Source organism: Dunckerocampus dactyliophorus, chromosome 6 (genome assembly GCF_027744805.1).
Source record: "Dunckerocampus dactyliophorus isolate RoL2022-P2 chromosome 6, RoL_Ddac_1.1, whole genome shotgun sequence".
Taxonomy (NCBI): domain Eukaryota; kingdom Metazoa; phylum Chordata; class Actinopteri; order Syngnathiformes; family Syngnathidae; genus Dunckerocampus; species Dunckerocampus dactyliophorus.
In genome coordinates this window covers 14,771,698-14,789,370 of record NC_072824.1, presented here as the reverse complement: position 1 = coordinate 14,789,370, position 17,673 = coordinate 14,771,698, and the positions used below count along the sequence as shown (strand labels likewise).

The following is a 17,673-nucleotide window of genomic DNA, read 5'->3' as shown; positions in this document are numbered from 1 at the left end:
TTTATGGAGTAGGCAATGAACTTGGGACTGTATGTTAACTGGTCTAAAACCAAACTAATGCATGTCGTGATGGCCTGCTGAATTTGTCTCATTGTTTGTTTAACGGGGCTCACAAGTCACTATCACCGGAGAAATACTGCCCAAGGTGAAAAGATGGTGAAGACTGGCTGCTGGTGTCATGAAAAGTCTCTGGAAACCACTATGGGGACAGCATGACATCTCCCGTCGCACCAAACTACAACGCTGCCGTCCTGCTAGACCTGGCCACCCTACAGGACCACGGCTTCTCAGCTCCCTGGCTTTGAATGCTGCGCCACACAATCATTGAGTTTGTGTGGTGGTACAACCACGTCTCCAGTAAGAAGCTCCACCAAAGAAACAACCAGCACAACCACGTGTTCACTGGCTAGGACACATCCTCCGCTGTCCCACTGACCACCCTACTTGAGTCATTATGGAGTTTTCTGTGCCAACAGCTGACTGAAAGCGTCTAAAGCGTCTATATGACTGCTAAATAAGCCGCCATGGGGCCAATGAAAGTTGCCACATTTGCAACACTTGAATTCGATCTCGCCAGGATGTACATCAACAGAAAAGTTCAACTTTCCCTATGTAAAACTATTATTATTCTCTATGAAATGTATTTTTTGTTCATACTTTTGGGTGTCTGGAATGGAGTCATTGGATTTACATTGTTTCATATAGGAAAAATTGGACCTTTTGGAACAGATTATTGGCAGCAGTGCATTAATGCAGTACATTATTGTACCCCATAATACCAGCGATAAGTGTTGAGGCAAATAAAGCTGCTGGATGCTTGTCACTCATGATACTTCAAATGCAGCTACTGCAATCTTATTGAGTTAATAAAAAAACATTCTTCTTATTATGACATGAGAAGGTTGCCACCGGCCAATGTTCCCTCTAATTTTTCAAGTGTCTGAGCATGCAAACAAACAACCTGAGCATTCCTTGGGTCTCTGTGAGCGCCATCAGACGTGCACGCTTGTAGTATCACACCCGTCCAAAACCTGAGAACTTGAGGTAGTCCAACGTCCATTCTATGGTATTTTGTATATGAACGGGTTCAAAAGGTCAGCAAGGCGTATTTCAGAAAGTAGCTTTCGTTTTGGTCCACCTCAGACAAAACAAGTCGTGGAACTATAGTATCTCATCCAATTAATGATCTAAATCTTGCAGGAAACACCTAGTTTATCATTTCATTTTCCACTTCTTTTCTTTTTTACCATTTATATTGTTAATTATGTTTACTGTTATTTGCTTATTTCCTTTCTGTTTTGGAGCAGCCTGTTGTGGTACTATTTCATTCTGGAAATGTACTTGAAAGTGATGACACATTTGCTGTATATGTTTACTTTTGTCTAAATAAAAAATGAAAATAATTTTAAAAAAAAAACTCAACTGAAAGAAACAACTACCTTCTGGTCCCTTCGGAATCATTCGTGCAAACTTGGCGTAAGACTTCCTGTATCCTGTAAATCTGGCCATCAAAATAAAAGCACGCCAGTGCCACATGCAGGGTTAAGCTACTTATTTAGTATTTATTTAGAGCAGCCCTCATTTGAAAAGGAAAAAATCTCATCCCTATTCAACTCTTGTTCTTTTGTTCCCACATAGTCCGACAGCCAATACACCTTAGGGGACGTTTTTTTTTTACTTTTAACTGTCTGTTTGTTTCGCTATTATACGGGGTTAGCAAGCAGCATTTAGCGCCCCTGCTTCGGTAGCTATACGCTAACCTGCAAAACAGCGGCATGTACTAGAGTAAGTAACGCACTGTTAATGAATTGATTGGCTGCGTAAGTAAATGCGTACCAGCAGGCTCTCATTATTGGCTGGACAGTGTTTGTCTTGGTGTTGTTACCGCTTGTAGTCGCCTGTCACTAACGGAGGTGAATTGCAAAATGGTACAGAATAAATGATGTGTTTATTTTATTTACATGTCAGGTTGTATTTTATTTTGCTGTGCAGCAAGGATTTCTTGTGCGCAGCTTAGAGGGAACGTTGCCACCAGCTATAGTCAATGCCAATGTTTTTTGACCCCACACCATTTATTTCTTTTTCTACAGCAGGGTTGTCCAAACTTTTTCCACTGAGGGCCACATAATGACAATGAAAGGACCCGGGGGCCACTTTAATATTTTTTTGTATTATTTAATTTTGTAAACAGACTAAAAAACTTTGTATATGAATTTAAAGACAAAGCTTTGTTTTATTGCATTTAGCCTTTTTGCTCTTTTCTCTTTTTTTATGTTATTTTTTTTTCTACAATGTGCCGCGGGCCAATAAAAAACAAGCTGCGGGCTGCAAATGGCCCCTGGGCCGCACTTTAGACACCCCTGTTCTGGACTATGCATGGGACGTTGGCGGTTAATTGAATAAAAGTGTGAAAATAAATTAAGGTCTGTAATGTACCACAAGCATTTTGTGGGGTTAAAATGTGTAAATCCTGGTATACTATTCTTTCAACTTTAAGGGATTTATTTACCTTTCTCAATGCAGAACATTGACTGATAATATTGTGCCAAATATGCTGAAGATAGCGGAGGTCAAGTCATTTCAATGCATGTTTGTTCAGAGTGTTGACATTTGCAATTAAAGTCCTCCCTGCTAAAAATATCAATTTACATAAGTAAACATCTTATATCCTGGCACAGCACTACCCTTTTAGTTTCAGGTGGTCTGGCTGTCACTCTTTAAATATCAGAGCTACAAAATACCAAATCAAAAGATATTTCACTGTTTCCTAGACCGTGAAGGTCGAAGCATCACACGTCTTCACGTAACCGCGCGACGCATACGCAGACATAGTAAAACCGCATGTCTGCATGCCACAACAAGCATCAATCACGTTGGATTCACTCCGCCCCTTTCTAAAGCAGGACACAGAGTGGCTGGCGGCTGTGGTTTTGCAAAGTGCTCCAGACTGTAGTGAACATCCCCAGCTTAATTACATGTTTCATGTCCATAGACAAAATCCAGTGCAAGGTTAAACAAGGAATTCTTCAGTTTTATTTTAGTCACAGACCTTATATGGACATCCAGGAAGCTTTTACAAGACCTCAGGGGCGAATTTATTTAGGTGTCCTACTGTACATACCTTGTTTCCACAGACCAGTCCAAAAAACTAAATAGAGATGTATTTTATTTACTATGAGGTTACAAAAAATGGGGTTATATAATGAAATGAACTGTGGGTAGTAGCCTCATGGCGATATGATAATCCCAAATGACTATCATACAAAACTCAAATTTTAAGTATCCACTTAAAATTATCTACCTCTGCATGTGCTTTAAAATGTTGTTTACAATGACTTCACCAGCCGTATTAATGCTGGCTGAGCAGTTTGTTCATTACCGCTCTTTAACACTCATTCTGTTGCTGATGTGTTGTGCAATATACTTGTTAATAGATGACCATGTGGTCAAAGAGAGCTACATTTTTCTTTACGCTTTCATATAGACTCCAAATCGCTATTAAGATTTAAAAAATAAGTTGTTATACATATAATCGAGTTTTCAAATTTTTGGAAACACTGTCACCATCTCTTTCAACGCGGTCAGACTGATGAGCTGCATGAGCAAGGCCTCTCTCAAGTGCGCATTGCCACTGATGTTGGACGCAGTAAAACAGTCATGAAACTTCTTCAAAGAGGGCTGCGGAACAAAAAAGTCGAGTGGTAGACCCAAAAAAAATTCCCAAAGACACAATCAACACGGACACCACCTTCCTGTTATGCCGTGACTTATTTATTGAATCCAATAGTGTTTCTCACCTTCTTTATCAAATGCTGGCACTTGCAACTTTCTTTGGCTCCATTTGGGGTTTTTGAGGTGAGAAACACTCTTGAATTCAACAAATAACTCATGGCAAAAGGAAGGAAGGTGGTGTCTGTGTTAATCTCATTACCACATCGCATCTTTGGGAACAGTCACATCAAGAATCATGTCTTACTTTCAAAACGATAAAAACGTGTTTTGTGTTAACATTGTTGGCTTTCTGGAACAGATTCATTGGATTTACATTACTTGTTATGGAAAAAATGTATTTGCTTGGCGCCTGTTTCGATCAGAGTTAGACCTGGAAAGCATTAATGACGCTAACCAAGGTTCCACTGCACTTTAATATTGCCTGTACAGCTAATGTTTGAGCCTCGAAATAATCAATTAACTTTACATTATTTACTACGGGATTTTTTGTTTTGAAATAGGAACAACTTGGAGGTGAAACATTTGTCTTTGTCAGTAGTAGACAGTAAAAATATTGCATTTTGATACGTCATGCAGGTAACATAAAATACACAATAATCTGACAAAGACAATGGAATATAATAGCATATACAGCCTAATGTGAATGTGTGATCAAATGGTATGTTACGACACCCCGAGGCTTTTAGACTTCAGACGCGTTACCAAACCTACATTCCTTTCTGCTGGACTTCATCCTTTATAGAAGTAATTGGTATAGTGTTAAAAATGTAAATTCACAGGAAACAAGCATAACCTCGTCTGTGTCGCGTTTCCTCTGTGAGTGGGCGAGCGAGGCACCACAAACCCTATAGTTTGGTCATCTATATTTCACTTCTGACAAGAAGACGGGTTGGAGTGTGGATGGAATTTAAGTGTGTATCTATCTATCCATCTTTCTATCCTTCAACACATTTGGAACAGGAAAACTGTCCTCCTTGTGTGACTAAAGTGTGCATTCATACTCTTTATGACACTTGGTTTGAAGTTCAAGAGTTGGGTTTGGATTCAGTTTCAAAGTTGTGCATATGTATTTGTGGTGTGTGTGTGCGTGTGTAATCATCACCATCCCGCCAGAATGTGTTTTGAGCTTACTCTCTGGCACAAATACACTTTGGCGTGTCCACAACGGAGAAATCCGGAAGGAAGTGATGTAACCAAAACATCATTTCGGTTGCATATATACAGTAGTCGTTGGGGTTTCCTACTTCAAGTCTGTCCCCAACCACCAGCTTGCAGCCAAAAATAGGTGCTGGGTTCTCCCTCTTTTTTCCCATATATAAGCTTGAACCCTGTGATAGGTTCTCACTCTGCTTCTGACTCAAGAAGATAAGACGATTTCCTTCATCAAGCATTGAAAGCTTCTAACCAGGTAAGCTTGTTTATTTGTTGACTTGAACAGCAGTTTTCTTGCTCTATTTTATTTCAGTCTGGATTGTTCTTAACTTTTTTAACAGCAAAATGCACATTATAAAATAATAATTCTTTTTTTAAACAGTGAACAACTAGTGTATAATAATAATAATAATAATACAAAAAGCAAGAAAAATTGTCATGCAAAAATGCTTGAAAAAATTTTGAAATGTTCTTATTTTGCTTATTTTTACCCTTAAGAGGACCAGAACCATAAAAAAAATCCTCCAAAATGCATGATATATTTATATTTTTCCACTTTAAAAGAGTATTATAAAACTACTTCAGTGTGAAATATATATAGTAAATAATAATTATATAATTTAATAATAATAATAATAATAATAATAATAATAATTATTATTATTATTATTATTATTATTATTATTATATAATTCCATTTAAACATACACACTAGTATCCATCATCAGTAGCGATGCACATTTATCATTCCAGTACCCTTGCTACTATACTGCTTTATAGCTTGAGCAGTGTTATGGAAAAGAAAGGAGTAAAAATGTCAAAAATAAAGATAAAAATAAAAGTAAAGATTTAATAATATTAATAAAATAGGAATAATTGGTTCATAACAAATAGAAATAAGTTCAAATAAGTGAAGACAAGTAAAGAAAAGACATTGAGAATAAATACTGGAGTAAGGAAATTGACTGAATCGCACAATTTATAAGTAATTTCTGGATATTGAAAAGCAATAACTTATTGGTGATGATCAATGAATGAAATGTATTGCTTAATGTTGAATTTGACATCAGCTAAGTCAGCAGTCACAAACACGGTACCCGCGGGCACCAGGTGGCCCCCCACGATCACATGAGGTGCCCGCAAGCCTGCTTTTCATTCATGTTTTCAGTTAATAATGTGAGTTGTGGATACCGGCATTTTGTTAATGTTCTGGTATAACAAGCATATTTGGTTTGTTTGGGTTGAAATAAGCTATGAAAATAAATGTTAGAAAAATAGGCAGCTCTTGGCCGTTTTCAATTTGTAAAAATAGCTCTCACAAGAAAAAACGTTGGAGACCACTGACCTAAGTTATTGTGGTGTTGATGACTTTACGTAAGATGAGCAAATTGGTCTAACATACAGTAGAAAGTGCCTCTTTTTTGTCAAAAATAAGTACAGTATTTTTAATTGTGATTTCATGTACTGTATTTAGCCTTGCTTAGACTGCACTGTGATATAACTTTAAACTTACTTTGTCCACTGACTGAATGAAGTACCGTAGTAATTGGAATTCTATATTTGCATTACAGAATGAAGATCATCATCTTAACGTTTTGCCTGATTGGGGCAGTTTTTACCAAATCCGTGAGTACAGATTTAGTTGCTAAATGCATGTGGTGTGACAGATGCTTTGAAAGATAATGTAAAAAAATGCTAATTAAATTAGGCTCTAACTAACGTAACAGATCTTTAATAATGCCTTTTTTCTGTATTTGCAGATTTCTTTTAACGGCGTCGCTGAGTCAAGTGAATCAAGCGAATCAGTGAGTGCATTTCTTGTTTAAAATCTAGACAACATGTCATTTGAATGATGGCGTCCTGATTACATACTGTCATCTGCACCCTGCATTCTTGCAGCCACGTCTATAGCTAACAGCACTCCACCCTTAAACGAACGCACCGCTAACGATGTTGATGTTAACTGTCTTTCAGGCTCAGACTGGAGGTTCATATAATCCACAGCCCTATCAACATTACAACCACCAGGACCAACACCAGGTAATTTACTCCACACTTATCATGATTTGCTTGACGTTCATTGCATTCTAGCAGGCACGTCTATAGCTGGCAGCAACGAAGCACCAGTAATGATGTTGACGTTGAACTCTTTCATTAAAGGTGTCGCTCTCTCTGTTTATTCTCTTTCTCACGCTCAGACTGGAGGTTCATATGATCCCCAAACCTATCAACATTACAACCACCATTACCAACAACAGGTGATTTGATTGACATATGACTATGACTTTCGGTACTGAATGCGTCATTTCAATGTGTTTTTTCACTTTTCTGGGTTTCAGAGCTCCGAAGAAAATCGCCAACACCAAGTGAGTGTTTTTTAAACAGGTTTGATACTCTACATGTACACAATCTTTGCAGTTATGTACCAGGAAGGATATTGATATTGAAGAGTATCGTTAATTCTATTTCAGGCGCAAAATGGAGTTTCCTATGATTCACAGTACTACAAGTACCAATACCATCAACAGTTAATTTACTCAATATACCTGTGTATTACATATAATAGCGTACTGCATCGGAAGCGTGTTGTCCAAAATGTAGCCTTGTTCCCAGAATTTACACAGTTTAAATATGCTTTTACTAAACCCTACTGGGCATACACCATTTTTTGCCTGCAGTTTTAATGCTGGTGAGCTGTGTTTGTCCACGCCTGTCTCAGACCGAGTGTGTGGCTCCAAGAGATGCTCTTGTGCACTTTTTCCACTTTTTACTTGCACAGCAATCTTTTATCGCAGTTAATTGGTTCCGGACCCGACCGTGATAAGTGAATTTCCCGCAAAGTTGGATTCCTTTATAAATTGAATATTTTCGTTGTTAGGGCATAGAAAACCTGTTTATGACCTTCTAAATATGTTTTTTTTTAACATTATTACAGCCCTGTAGACATGAAATAACACTCCTATAGTCACATTTACACTCGTTACCCAATAGAGTATAGACATAATCAGAGAAAATAAGACATTCTATCCATCAATAAGACTTGTGCTGTGTGTGGACATGTGGAGGACTGGAAGTGGCGTCGGAGAGGACAGAGTTGAGTTTTAGCTTGGCGTGGGTTATGGCCGAATCAGTAACCTGTGTTATTATTATGATTGTTACTATTATCATTATTGACTGTTTTTTATTATTGTGCCTATTGTGAGATAAATCAAACCTGCAGTAAAAGCCTGTTGTTCCGTCACAAGTCTGATGCTTGTGAGCCTCACCGAACATTATAGTAGCATTACTGACACCAATGACCAGTGTAGAATTCTACACAGCATCATGTCTTTTATTAGTATTTTTGTTTATTTCATTTTTATGCATAAAATACACAAAATTAGCTTAAATATGCATTTTCCCCCTAATAATAGGCCATATTGGACAATGAATGAGCATGATTTATTAATTAATATATTTATTTTAAGATGTGGAGCAAAGCCTGCTTTTTCAGTGGTGGAAGTGGTAGGCGTATACATGGGGCGGGATCATCTAGCGGTATCATGATATCATCAGGATTGAGGTCTTTCCTCCATGATGTCATGAAACACGGAAGCGATCATTAGAGCACCTCTTCTTTCAAAAGGGGACACATAAAGACACATATTACTGTTACAACATCATTAAAAAGTCAGTTTTGCATAATAGGGGATAGTGATAAATATCATTAAATGCATGTTAATTGTATTTCTCAGGCTCAGACTGGTGGAGCATATGATCCACAATACTATCAACATTACAACCCCCAGAACCAGCAACAGGTGATTAACTTGACACTTCACTTATTTAGGATTTTCGCTACCAATGGCATCATATTAAAGTTTTTTAACACTTTTTTGTGTTTTAGAGCTCTGAAGAAAATCACCAACACCAAGTGAGTATTTGGATACTACTTTAGGTAACCAGTAATGATGCTGAGTATCACTAAACGTCTCTCTCATTGTCTCAGACTGGAGGGTCATATGAGCCCTACCCCTACCAACATTACATCAACCAGTACCAACAACAGGTGATTTACTCCAAACATGACTTATTTTGTATTTTCTCTACTGATTTTGTGCTTTTTTTCCACCATTGACCCTTACTAACACATCAGTAATAAAATTATTTCACATTTGTTTTCTTTCAGGCTCACGCCGGAGGTTCATATGATCCACACTATCAATATTACCTCCAACAGTACCAGTACCATCTGGTGATTTATTTGACACACACAAACAACATATTTGGGATTTACCACACAGTAATGGCTCAAGTAACACAATGGCTTTTTTTCCCATTTACTTCAGAGTCGGGATCCATATTATGCCAGTCATACGCACCGAGCTGCAGGCCAGTCAGATGAGCATCGAGAGCACCCTGGCGAGACCAGTGACAGCACCAGCGAGGAAGCAGACACAAGCAGCATCACTAGCCACACAGCTGTTGAAAGCCATGACAGCACCAGCAGTGACAGTAATGAAGCCAGTTATCAAAGCCATTCCATCCAGGGAGCAGGAGAGAGTGATACAGCTGACGGCAGCGACAGCACCAGCCATGAACGCAGTCAGACTGAGGACAGCACAAGCAGCGAAAGCACGGAGTCCAACGAGACCACCAGTGACACAAATAAGGGTAGTGATAGCAATGATGTCAATGAAAGTGCCAACAGTGACAGCCATGAGTCCAGTCAAACCAGTGTCGACATCCATGCTGTCACGACCACATTGGTGAGCAACGTGATTGACAGCAGTCAGACCAGCAAGGGTAGTCACGGAACCAGCAGTGAAAGCAGTGAAACTCATGATAGCACAAGCCATGAAAGCAACGAAGGAGACAACAGTGGTGAGAGTGCCAGTGATGAGAGCACCAGTAGGGTCAGTAACGTCCCTAGTAGTGATATATACAAAACAGTTAAGGCCGAAGTACTCAGCTATCGGATGAAGATTGCACAGATCAATGATGTGGTTGACAACAGTGACAGCAGCAGTGAAGAAACCAGTGTAACAAGCATGCCCACCAGTGACACTGGTAAGGCCAGTGGCAGAACCAGTCATGAAAGCAGTGAATCCACCGACACCGCCAGTCATGAAAACAGAGGAACCAGTCACAGTCAAGAAAGCAATGAATCCAGTGACACCACCGGTGATACAAGTAATGGAATCTTTAAGAGCAGTGACACACTCGGGCATGTAAGCACTGAATCCAGTGATACCACCAGTCATGAAAGCAATGAATCCACTGACACTGGCAGTCATGAAAGCACTGAATCCAGCGAAACCACCAGTCATGACGGCAGTGAATCCAGTGACACCACCAGTCATGAAAGCAATGAATCCAGTGACACCAGCGGTTATGAAAAGAGTGGAATCATTAAGGCCATTGACACTCTCGGGCATGTAAGCACTAAATCCAGCGACACCAACAGTCATGAAAGCACTGAATCCAGCGACACCACCAGTCATGAAAGCACTGAATCCAGCAAAACCACCAGTCATGAGGGCAGTGAATCCAGTGACACCACCAGTCATGAAAGCAATGAATCCAGTGACGCCAGCGGTTATGAAAAGAGTGGAATCATTAAGGCCATTGACACTCTCGAGCATGTAAGCACTAAATCCAGCGACACCAACAGTCATGAAAGCACTGAATCCAGCGACACCACCAGTCATGAAAGCACTGAATCCAGCGAAACCACCAGTCATGAGGGCAGTGAATCCAGTGACACCACCAGTCATGAAAGCAATGAATCCAGTGACGCCAGCGGTTATGAAAAGAGTGGAATCATTAAGGCCAGTGACACTCTCGAGCATGCAAGCACTAAATCCAGCGACACCACCAGTCATGAAAGCACTGAGTCCAGCGACACCACAAGTCATGAAAGCACTGAATCCAGCGACACCACCATCCACGACAACGGTGGAACCACTAAGGCCATTGACAGTACCAGCCATGAAAGCAGTGACACCAGCAGTCATGAAAGCAGTGAATCCAGTGACACCAGCAGTCATGAAAGCAGTGAATCCAGTGACACCAGCAGTCATGAAAGCAGTGAATCCAGGGACACTAGCAGTAATGAAAGCAGTGAATCCAGTGGAACCATGAGTCATGAAAGCAGTGAATCCAGTGACACCACCGGTTCTAAAGAGAGTGGAATCGTTATGGCCAGTGACATTACCAGTTATAAAACCATCTACACCACCAGCTATAACAACGGTGGAACCACTAAAGCCAGTGACAGCACTAGCCATGAAAGCAGTGAATCCAGTAAGTCCAGTGACCATACCAGTCAGGAAAGCAATGAATCCGGCCAGGAAAGCAGTGAAGCCAATGACAGCACCAGTCATGAAAGCAGTGAAGCCAGTAAGTCCAGTGACCATACAAGTCAGGAAAGTAATGAATCCGGTGGCAGGACCAGTCACAAAAGCAGCGATGTGCATGAAAATAAAGGCACAGACTGTCAGAATGGGGTAGAGAGCTGCGAGAGTGAGGAGTATTTCTTCCAGGACATCGGCGATGACGCCCACTACTCAGTGGACCATCTGATGGTGCCAGATGAAGATGACATGGAGTTACGCCTGCGGAGAAGATGACCTCACCTCTCCCAGATTAACTTCACCACTATTGAATAAGCTGTCTGAACATATTAGGTGGACTATAAGATCTTTTTTTAACTTTTGAATGTTAATTTGGGCATCATAATGTTACCTGATGTGTGTGAGTGTGCATGTGTGCGTGTGTATGTGTGTGTGTGCTCCAGTCCTCATTTTGTTGCAGAATGTATCCATACACTTTTCTGCATTTTGTGTATGCTTTCTTGAAAATAAATCTTTAATTGTTATGTACTAATCATCTCCTCCTGGTCTTTATTGAAAGGAATACTCAGCAGAGCTTTATCCAATACTGATAAAAATGTTATTTAATCATTCAATTTATTAATTCATTGATTTTACCATACTTGATTTTTGCCTTTAATGTGTTGATCAAAATTATAATCAGAATAAAATCAATATATTTAATTTAAAAAAGTGTTTTATCAACCAACTTATTTGTGAGCAATTTAACAATACATGAAAACAACAATAAAAGAGCCAATGAGGCAATATCAACAAAGTAGGATTTACACAAGTGGGAGAAAAAGCTGTAAAAGATGGGAAACATAATCTAACTATGGAAAAGGAACGCTCCAGAGTGAACATTAGGAAGATCAATAAAGCAACACCATCACCAGCCAAATCCAGGGGACAGCAAGACATCAAAAGACTGGTCAGAGAAAGAAGGCAGCTGAGAAAGCGGTGGAAGAAGGCCTCTGATGCAGGAACACACAAGAACACAAGGTTAATTGTCCACGTCAATTGAATTGAATTGGTGGTATGAATGTGAGTGTGAATGGTTGTTTGTCTATACAGTATGTGTCCTGCGATTGGCTGGAGACCTGAAGTCAGCTGGGATAGGTTCCAGCATACCCCCACAACACTAGTGAGGATTAAGCCGAGAAAGTGGTGGAAGAAGGCCTCTGATGCAGGAACACACAAGAACACGGTTCTATAAAACCCCTTCAAGTTTGTCAAACATCTCTTTGCTAAGGAAAAAAGCGGAACCCTAAAAACTCCAAAACAAGTACTGGAAGAACATCTGGAAAAGGCCCACCATACAGTAGATGATACCTGTATCCAATGACAAATGAGCACAAAATTGCATAAACACAATGAACACACTGTTTGAGTGGAGATGGGCTTTGTAAATAAAGTACAATTGCAATCTTGGCAGTCATATAAAACACAAATAGCTCACCGCTACTTTCTTTTTGTCAAAGTAGCTTTACTGTAATAGTGCTGGAAGTTGGATACACCTGCACTATCGTAAATCTGGACACTCAATTTGTGTTGTTTTATATTAAGCAGGACAGATTTTTATAAGAAAGATATTTAAATTTTTATTTTATTCTGTTAATTGTGTTATTTTTAACAAAAAATATATATTATTAAACAATTAAATGTGCATGTACATTGTATTACACAAAAGAGGCATCAAATTAAATTCAGGTTTCTGTCAAATAGTAAAACATTTGTTTCACACAATTAAAAGGCAAAAAAACACAGTTGGGTTGGTTGGCCCTGCCATCAAGGTGTCCCTTATTTATTTTACCATAAGTGGGCAACCTTACCAGTTAATTTGCCGATTTTATTTTTTTATTATTGAATATCTTTTGTTGCTGACAAACTTGTGCATCACACTTCAGCCCAGTAGTTGACAGTAAGAGCCAGTTTGCCAACCCACATGAACTCCTAAAGAGGAAGAAAGGAGACAAACACCGGAGAAGAACGAAAGAGGGCAGTATTTTATTTCTAATGTATATGATGCATGGTGGCCAAGTGGTTAGTATGTTGGCCACACAGTCTTGTGTGGAGTTTGCATGTTCTCTCCTGTTTTTTTCCGGGTATTCCAGTTTCCTCCCAAATTCCAAAAGCATGCATGTTAGGTTAATTGTCCACTTGAATTGAATTGAATTGAATTGAATTGAATTGGTGGTGTGAATGTGAGTGTGAATGGTTGTTTGTCTATAAAGTATGTGTCCTGCGATTGGCTGGAGACCCAAAGTCAGCTGGGATAGGCTCCGGCATACCCCCACAACCCTTAAGCAGCATGGAAAATGGATAGATGCATGGGTGTATATGATGCCACCAATGAGGCCTTCCAGAAGCTATGGACAGAAACAGGGTGGATATAGAAGACATTTGTTGTTTGAGTATTTGTCAGTAATACAGTAAAAATATGAATATTTACTTTTGCAAGACAGTTTCAGTGTGCGCCCTTAAATTTTCTGCTCATGCTCCTAAAATCTTAAGTTAGGGGCCACTGTGCTCCTGGTAAAAAAAAAAAGTTAGTCTGGAGCCCTGCACTAAGCAAAAGGCACAATGAGAAAAGACTGAAATGTTGACACCAACAACCAATAATAACACAAAACTTTGTCTTTAAATATGGATCCCTTTTAAAAATCCTTCCTACACAAAATGTCACACATATATATCACCCCATGGGGACGGGGGTAGGGGTAGGTCATGCCTAGGTTCACGGCCGAGACGAAGGACCTTGGGCTCAAAAAGTTTGGTGACCACTGTTTTAACGTGATAACGCTAACCAGTGTATAAATGATGTAAATGTAGTGACATCTAGTGATAAAATAGGAGACTGCAAAACAATGTGTTCATGTGATACCTCTTAACTGGTGTTGTATGCATGAGCTAAATTTAGTGACATCTAGTGGCGACATAGGAGACTGCAAAACAATGTCTTCATGTGATACCTCTTAACTGGTGTTGTATGCATGAGCTAAATTTAGTGACATCTAGTGGCGACATAGGAGACTGCAAAACAATGTTTTAATATGTGATGACGGGTGGTGTTTGAATGAATGATGGAAATATACATTTTTGGAAATATATTTCGTAAAGGCTGGATTGGTCAGTTGATTTTATTTGAGTATTTAGTGTAGTAGCTGTCAGAAAGTGTTGTTGGGGAAACAGTATGCAACCAGGGCACAGTGTGATTATGTCCATGGTGTCACGCTCTGCGGTGACACCTGTTTGCCTCGTTCTTATTTTTCAGTATTTTTAGTGGTTGTTCTGTATTGCTTGGTGGTACCTGCTACTTCTGTTTCGTGTCTCTCAGACGCTGGGTCACCTGACTTGGGCGGAGCTACGAGATGGGCACAGCTGCCTTCCATCAACACCTCTTCTTATTCTACAAAGCTGCGGGGGAACGGCTTGGGGAATTGTGAAAATGATGGTGTAGCTCGTCGACGTCCGACTTGGAATTTGTTCAGGATTGTGAACGATTGACTAGTGGCACTGTTGAGGAGCTATTACAGCGAGAAAAGTGTGGAAGATAGTAGTGACTGGTCGAAAGTAATGTCGCATAGAAAGCGTAAAGGGAAAAACGTTTTATAGTGGATCAAGTAGCGTGAGCGAGACGGAGAGAGTGGTGCGTAGGAAGATTGAAGGGGAAGAGTTTAAAGTATTTCTCAATTATAAAGGAGGGCACGATATTACAAAAGTGGGACCTCGCTATCACTCGATTTCTGTATGAAAGAATAGGTGAAGTTGTGGGAGCAAGAGTGCACACTGATGGTGATTTAACGATCGTATGTTTCAATGACGGTCAACGAGAGAGGGCGCTAAAATTAACAAAACGTATGCAAGAAAGAAATCGTTGCGATGAAAAATGAATCAGTAAAGTAACTAGAGGAGTGATTTATGGAATACCAGTTGAGGAAGACCTGCAAGAAATTAAGACGAGTATTGGAGGGCAAGCAATTAACCTGAAGAGACTAAAAACGTGGAGTGCGGGAGAAAAAGTGGAAAGTTTGTGTTGATAGAATTTCAGGATGTTCTACCTAAATATGTGATAATGGGGTGCATGACCTTTTTAAGGTGAGAATGTGCTGCCACCACTGCGTCGTAAGTGCCAGGAATATGGACATATAGCAGCATATTGCAGAGGAAAGCAAACGTGGAGGAGATCACGATTATGGTGCATGTGGGGCAGGTGTTAGAGAAATGTGGTGGAGCACACAGTGTTGGCAAAAGAGACTGTGAGGCAAGGGAAAAGGGCAACTGAAATACACCAAAAATAACACAAGGGAAAATCTCAAGCTAATCATAGATCTGAGAAAACGGCCATTGTGGTGAAAAGTGCAGCTCGATATTTGGGCATTAAGGACATCACCTGGGAGCAAGTATATGAGGAGGTTGGAAGTCGGGCAAAGGGGAGAAGGAGAAGGAGAAGGAGAAGGAGACCGGATCCCTTCCGTAAACCTAAAAATACGTAAATGAGACTGATCAATGTGATAGTGGTGTAAACCAACAGGGCATAAAGTTACAAAACATTTGTTTGAAGTTCTAAAAGCTATTAAAATTACCAATAGAGTATTAACCCAATTTTAGTTGTATCTTTTGTATATATTGTCGATATAGCCAGTCAGCCATAGTGATGATTCACATCCACAGGGTGGCGGTGGTGCACTAACATAGCTTGCAACCGTCGTTAAACAACGAAGAAGACGGCGTCTTCCAAGGCTTCTGTTTTGCATTTCCGTGACTGTAATGTACACTGTCGTCCTCAGTTTGTATTTTTGTGTTCCAATTCAACTGTATTAAAACGTTATCCTTACCTGGAGTTGCCTCGCTCTTGTATCTCGGGATTCACCTGCTCGCCTCCATGCGTGACACATGGCTGATTCAAAGAGGGTATTTTTTTTTTCTAGTTTTGCTTTGAGTGATACTTTTTTGTGCTAAAATCACCAGTTTTTGAAAACACCAGCTCATACGCCACTGATGAGATTGTCATGCAGAATTATTACACTTATAATTGGCATATGGGTAAAATAAATGTAAAATGTTTTTTTTGTTTCAGTACCTCAGAGGATCTTGACTTCTTTCCAGTGGAGGGTCTTGCCATTGTAGCTTGTTTTAAAGTTTTCTAAAAGCTGAAAAGGACAATATATTTTGCCTGCTTTGGAAAAAAGCCTCACAATACACAGAGCTTACAGGGGTGCACAGGAATGGATCTCAGCGTCTCTCGATTGGTAAATGGGAATATTGCAAGTTATTGAATTACGAGAAGAAAATGTCGGTATTAAGGAATCGGTCTTTTATAAGAATGAGTTGCATTCCTCAATATTAAGAAATTCAAATTGATTGAAATTTTAAATATACAGTAGGTTCTAATTACTTTTGTGTCTGAAATATGAGCATTTATGCAATGTTTTGCAGTTCTTTGTGGATTCATGTTTTTTCTCTAGAAGGAAAAAAATCATTAGAATTTTTCTCCCCATGTTCTAACCATTTTGTTCTTGATCTTATAAAGACCATTTTAGCCTTTTCATTATACATCTTATCCAGTTTACCTCTAAGAACATTTCATATGCATTTTCGCTTCTAGTGGGTTTCCTAAGACTCCTGTTAATTTCACTCAGGATGTCTTTGTGTTCTTTAGTTTTCTTTTAAGTCAGTTATTCTCTCCAAAAACAAATAGAAAAAAAACACTCATATTTCGGCAAATCCCATTTGAGTGGATGTACTGTAATCCTGTCCATTTTCGTGCATCTAATTATTTCTTTAATGGTTTGACAGTTTGATTTGTTTGACAATGAGCTGTTTAGTTTCCATCCATCTTCTATGCCGCTTGTCGCAGAGGTATGCTGGAGCCAGTCCTGGACTGGTTGCCAGCCAAACGCAGGGCACATATAGACGAAGAACCATTCACACTCACATTCATACCTATGGACAATTTAGAGTCTCCAATTAACCTAACATTTTTTTGGAATGTGGGAGGAAACCGGAGTACCTGGAGAAAACTCACGCAAGGGGAACAGAGAACATACAAACTCCACACAGAGATGCCCAAACGGAGATTCAAACCTAGACTGACCAAGTGGCGAACATGCTAACCACCAGGCCACCGTGCGGCCCTGTTTAGTTTCCAATATCCTGTATTACATCTTCTAGCCTGTAAGGATTCTGTCAGTGATAGGTAATTCCCAGCGTGGTCAGTTAGAGGTGCTGTTTCCATCCCACATGAGTGTATAACAATAAAGTAAATGAAATATCTGAATCTGGATTAGTGAAGGGAAACCGGATTCCTTTTACTGACTTGGGTGCTAATGAGATGAAGTTAATCAGTTCTTTGAGTCACCAGTGATGCAAAGGGTCCCTTCGCAAAAATAAGTTTACTTAAGTGTACTATGAGTATACTTATTTTATCTTAAAC

At 39.6% G+C, this 17,673-nt stretch overlaps 1 protein-coding gene across 1 annotated transcript; it reads left to right on the top strand.

The window, feature by feature from the left end:
- The first annotated feature begins 4,991 nt into the window (after positions 1–4,991).
- On the top strand, positions 4,992–11,663 carry LOC129182868 (dentin sialophosphoprotein-like). The gene is made up of 11 exons (XM_054779476.1): positions 4,992–5,140; positions 6,456–6,510; positions 6,645–6,689; positions 6,859–6,924; positions 7,083–7,142; positions 7,224–7,250; positions 8,619–8,684; positions 8,771–8,797; positions 8,873–8,932; positions 9,053–9,118; positions 9,213–11,663. Exons 2-11 carry the CDS (start codon positions 6,457–6,459, stop codon positions 11,493–11,495), a joined length of 2,754 nt encoding a protein of 917 aa, XP_054635451.1. The 5' UTR covers positions 4,992–5,140; position 6,456; the 3' UTR covers positions 11,496–11,663.
- Positions 11,664–17,673: the final 6,010 nt, after the last annotated feature.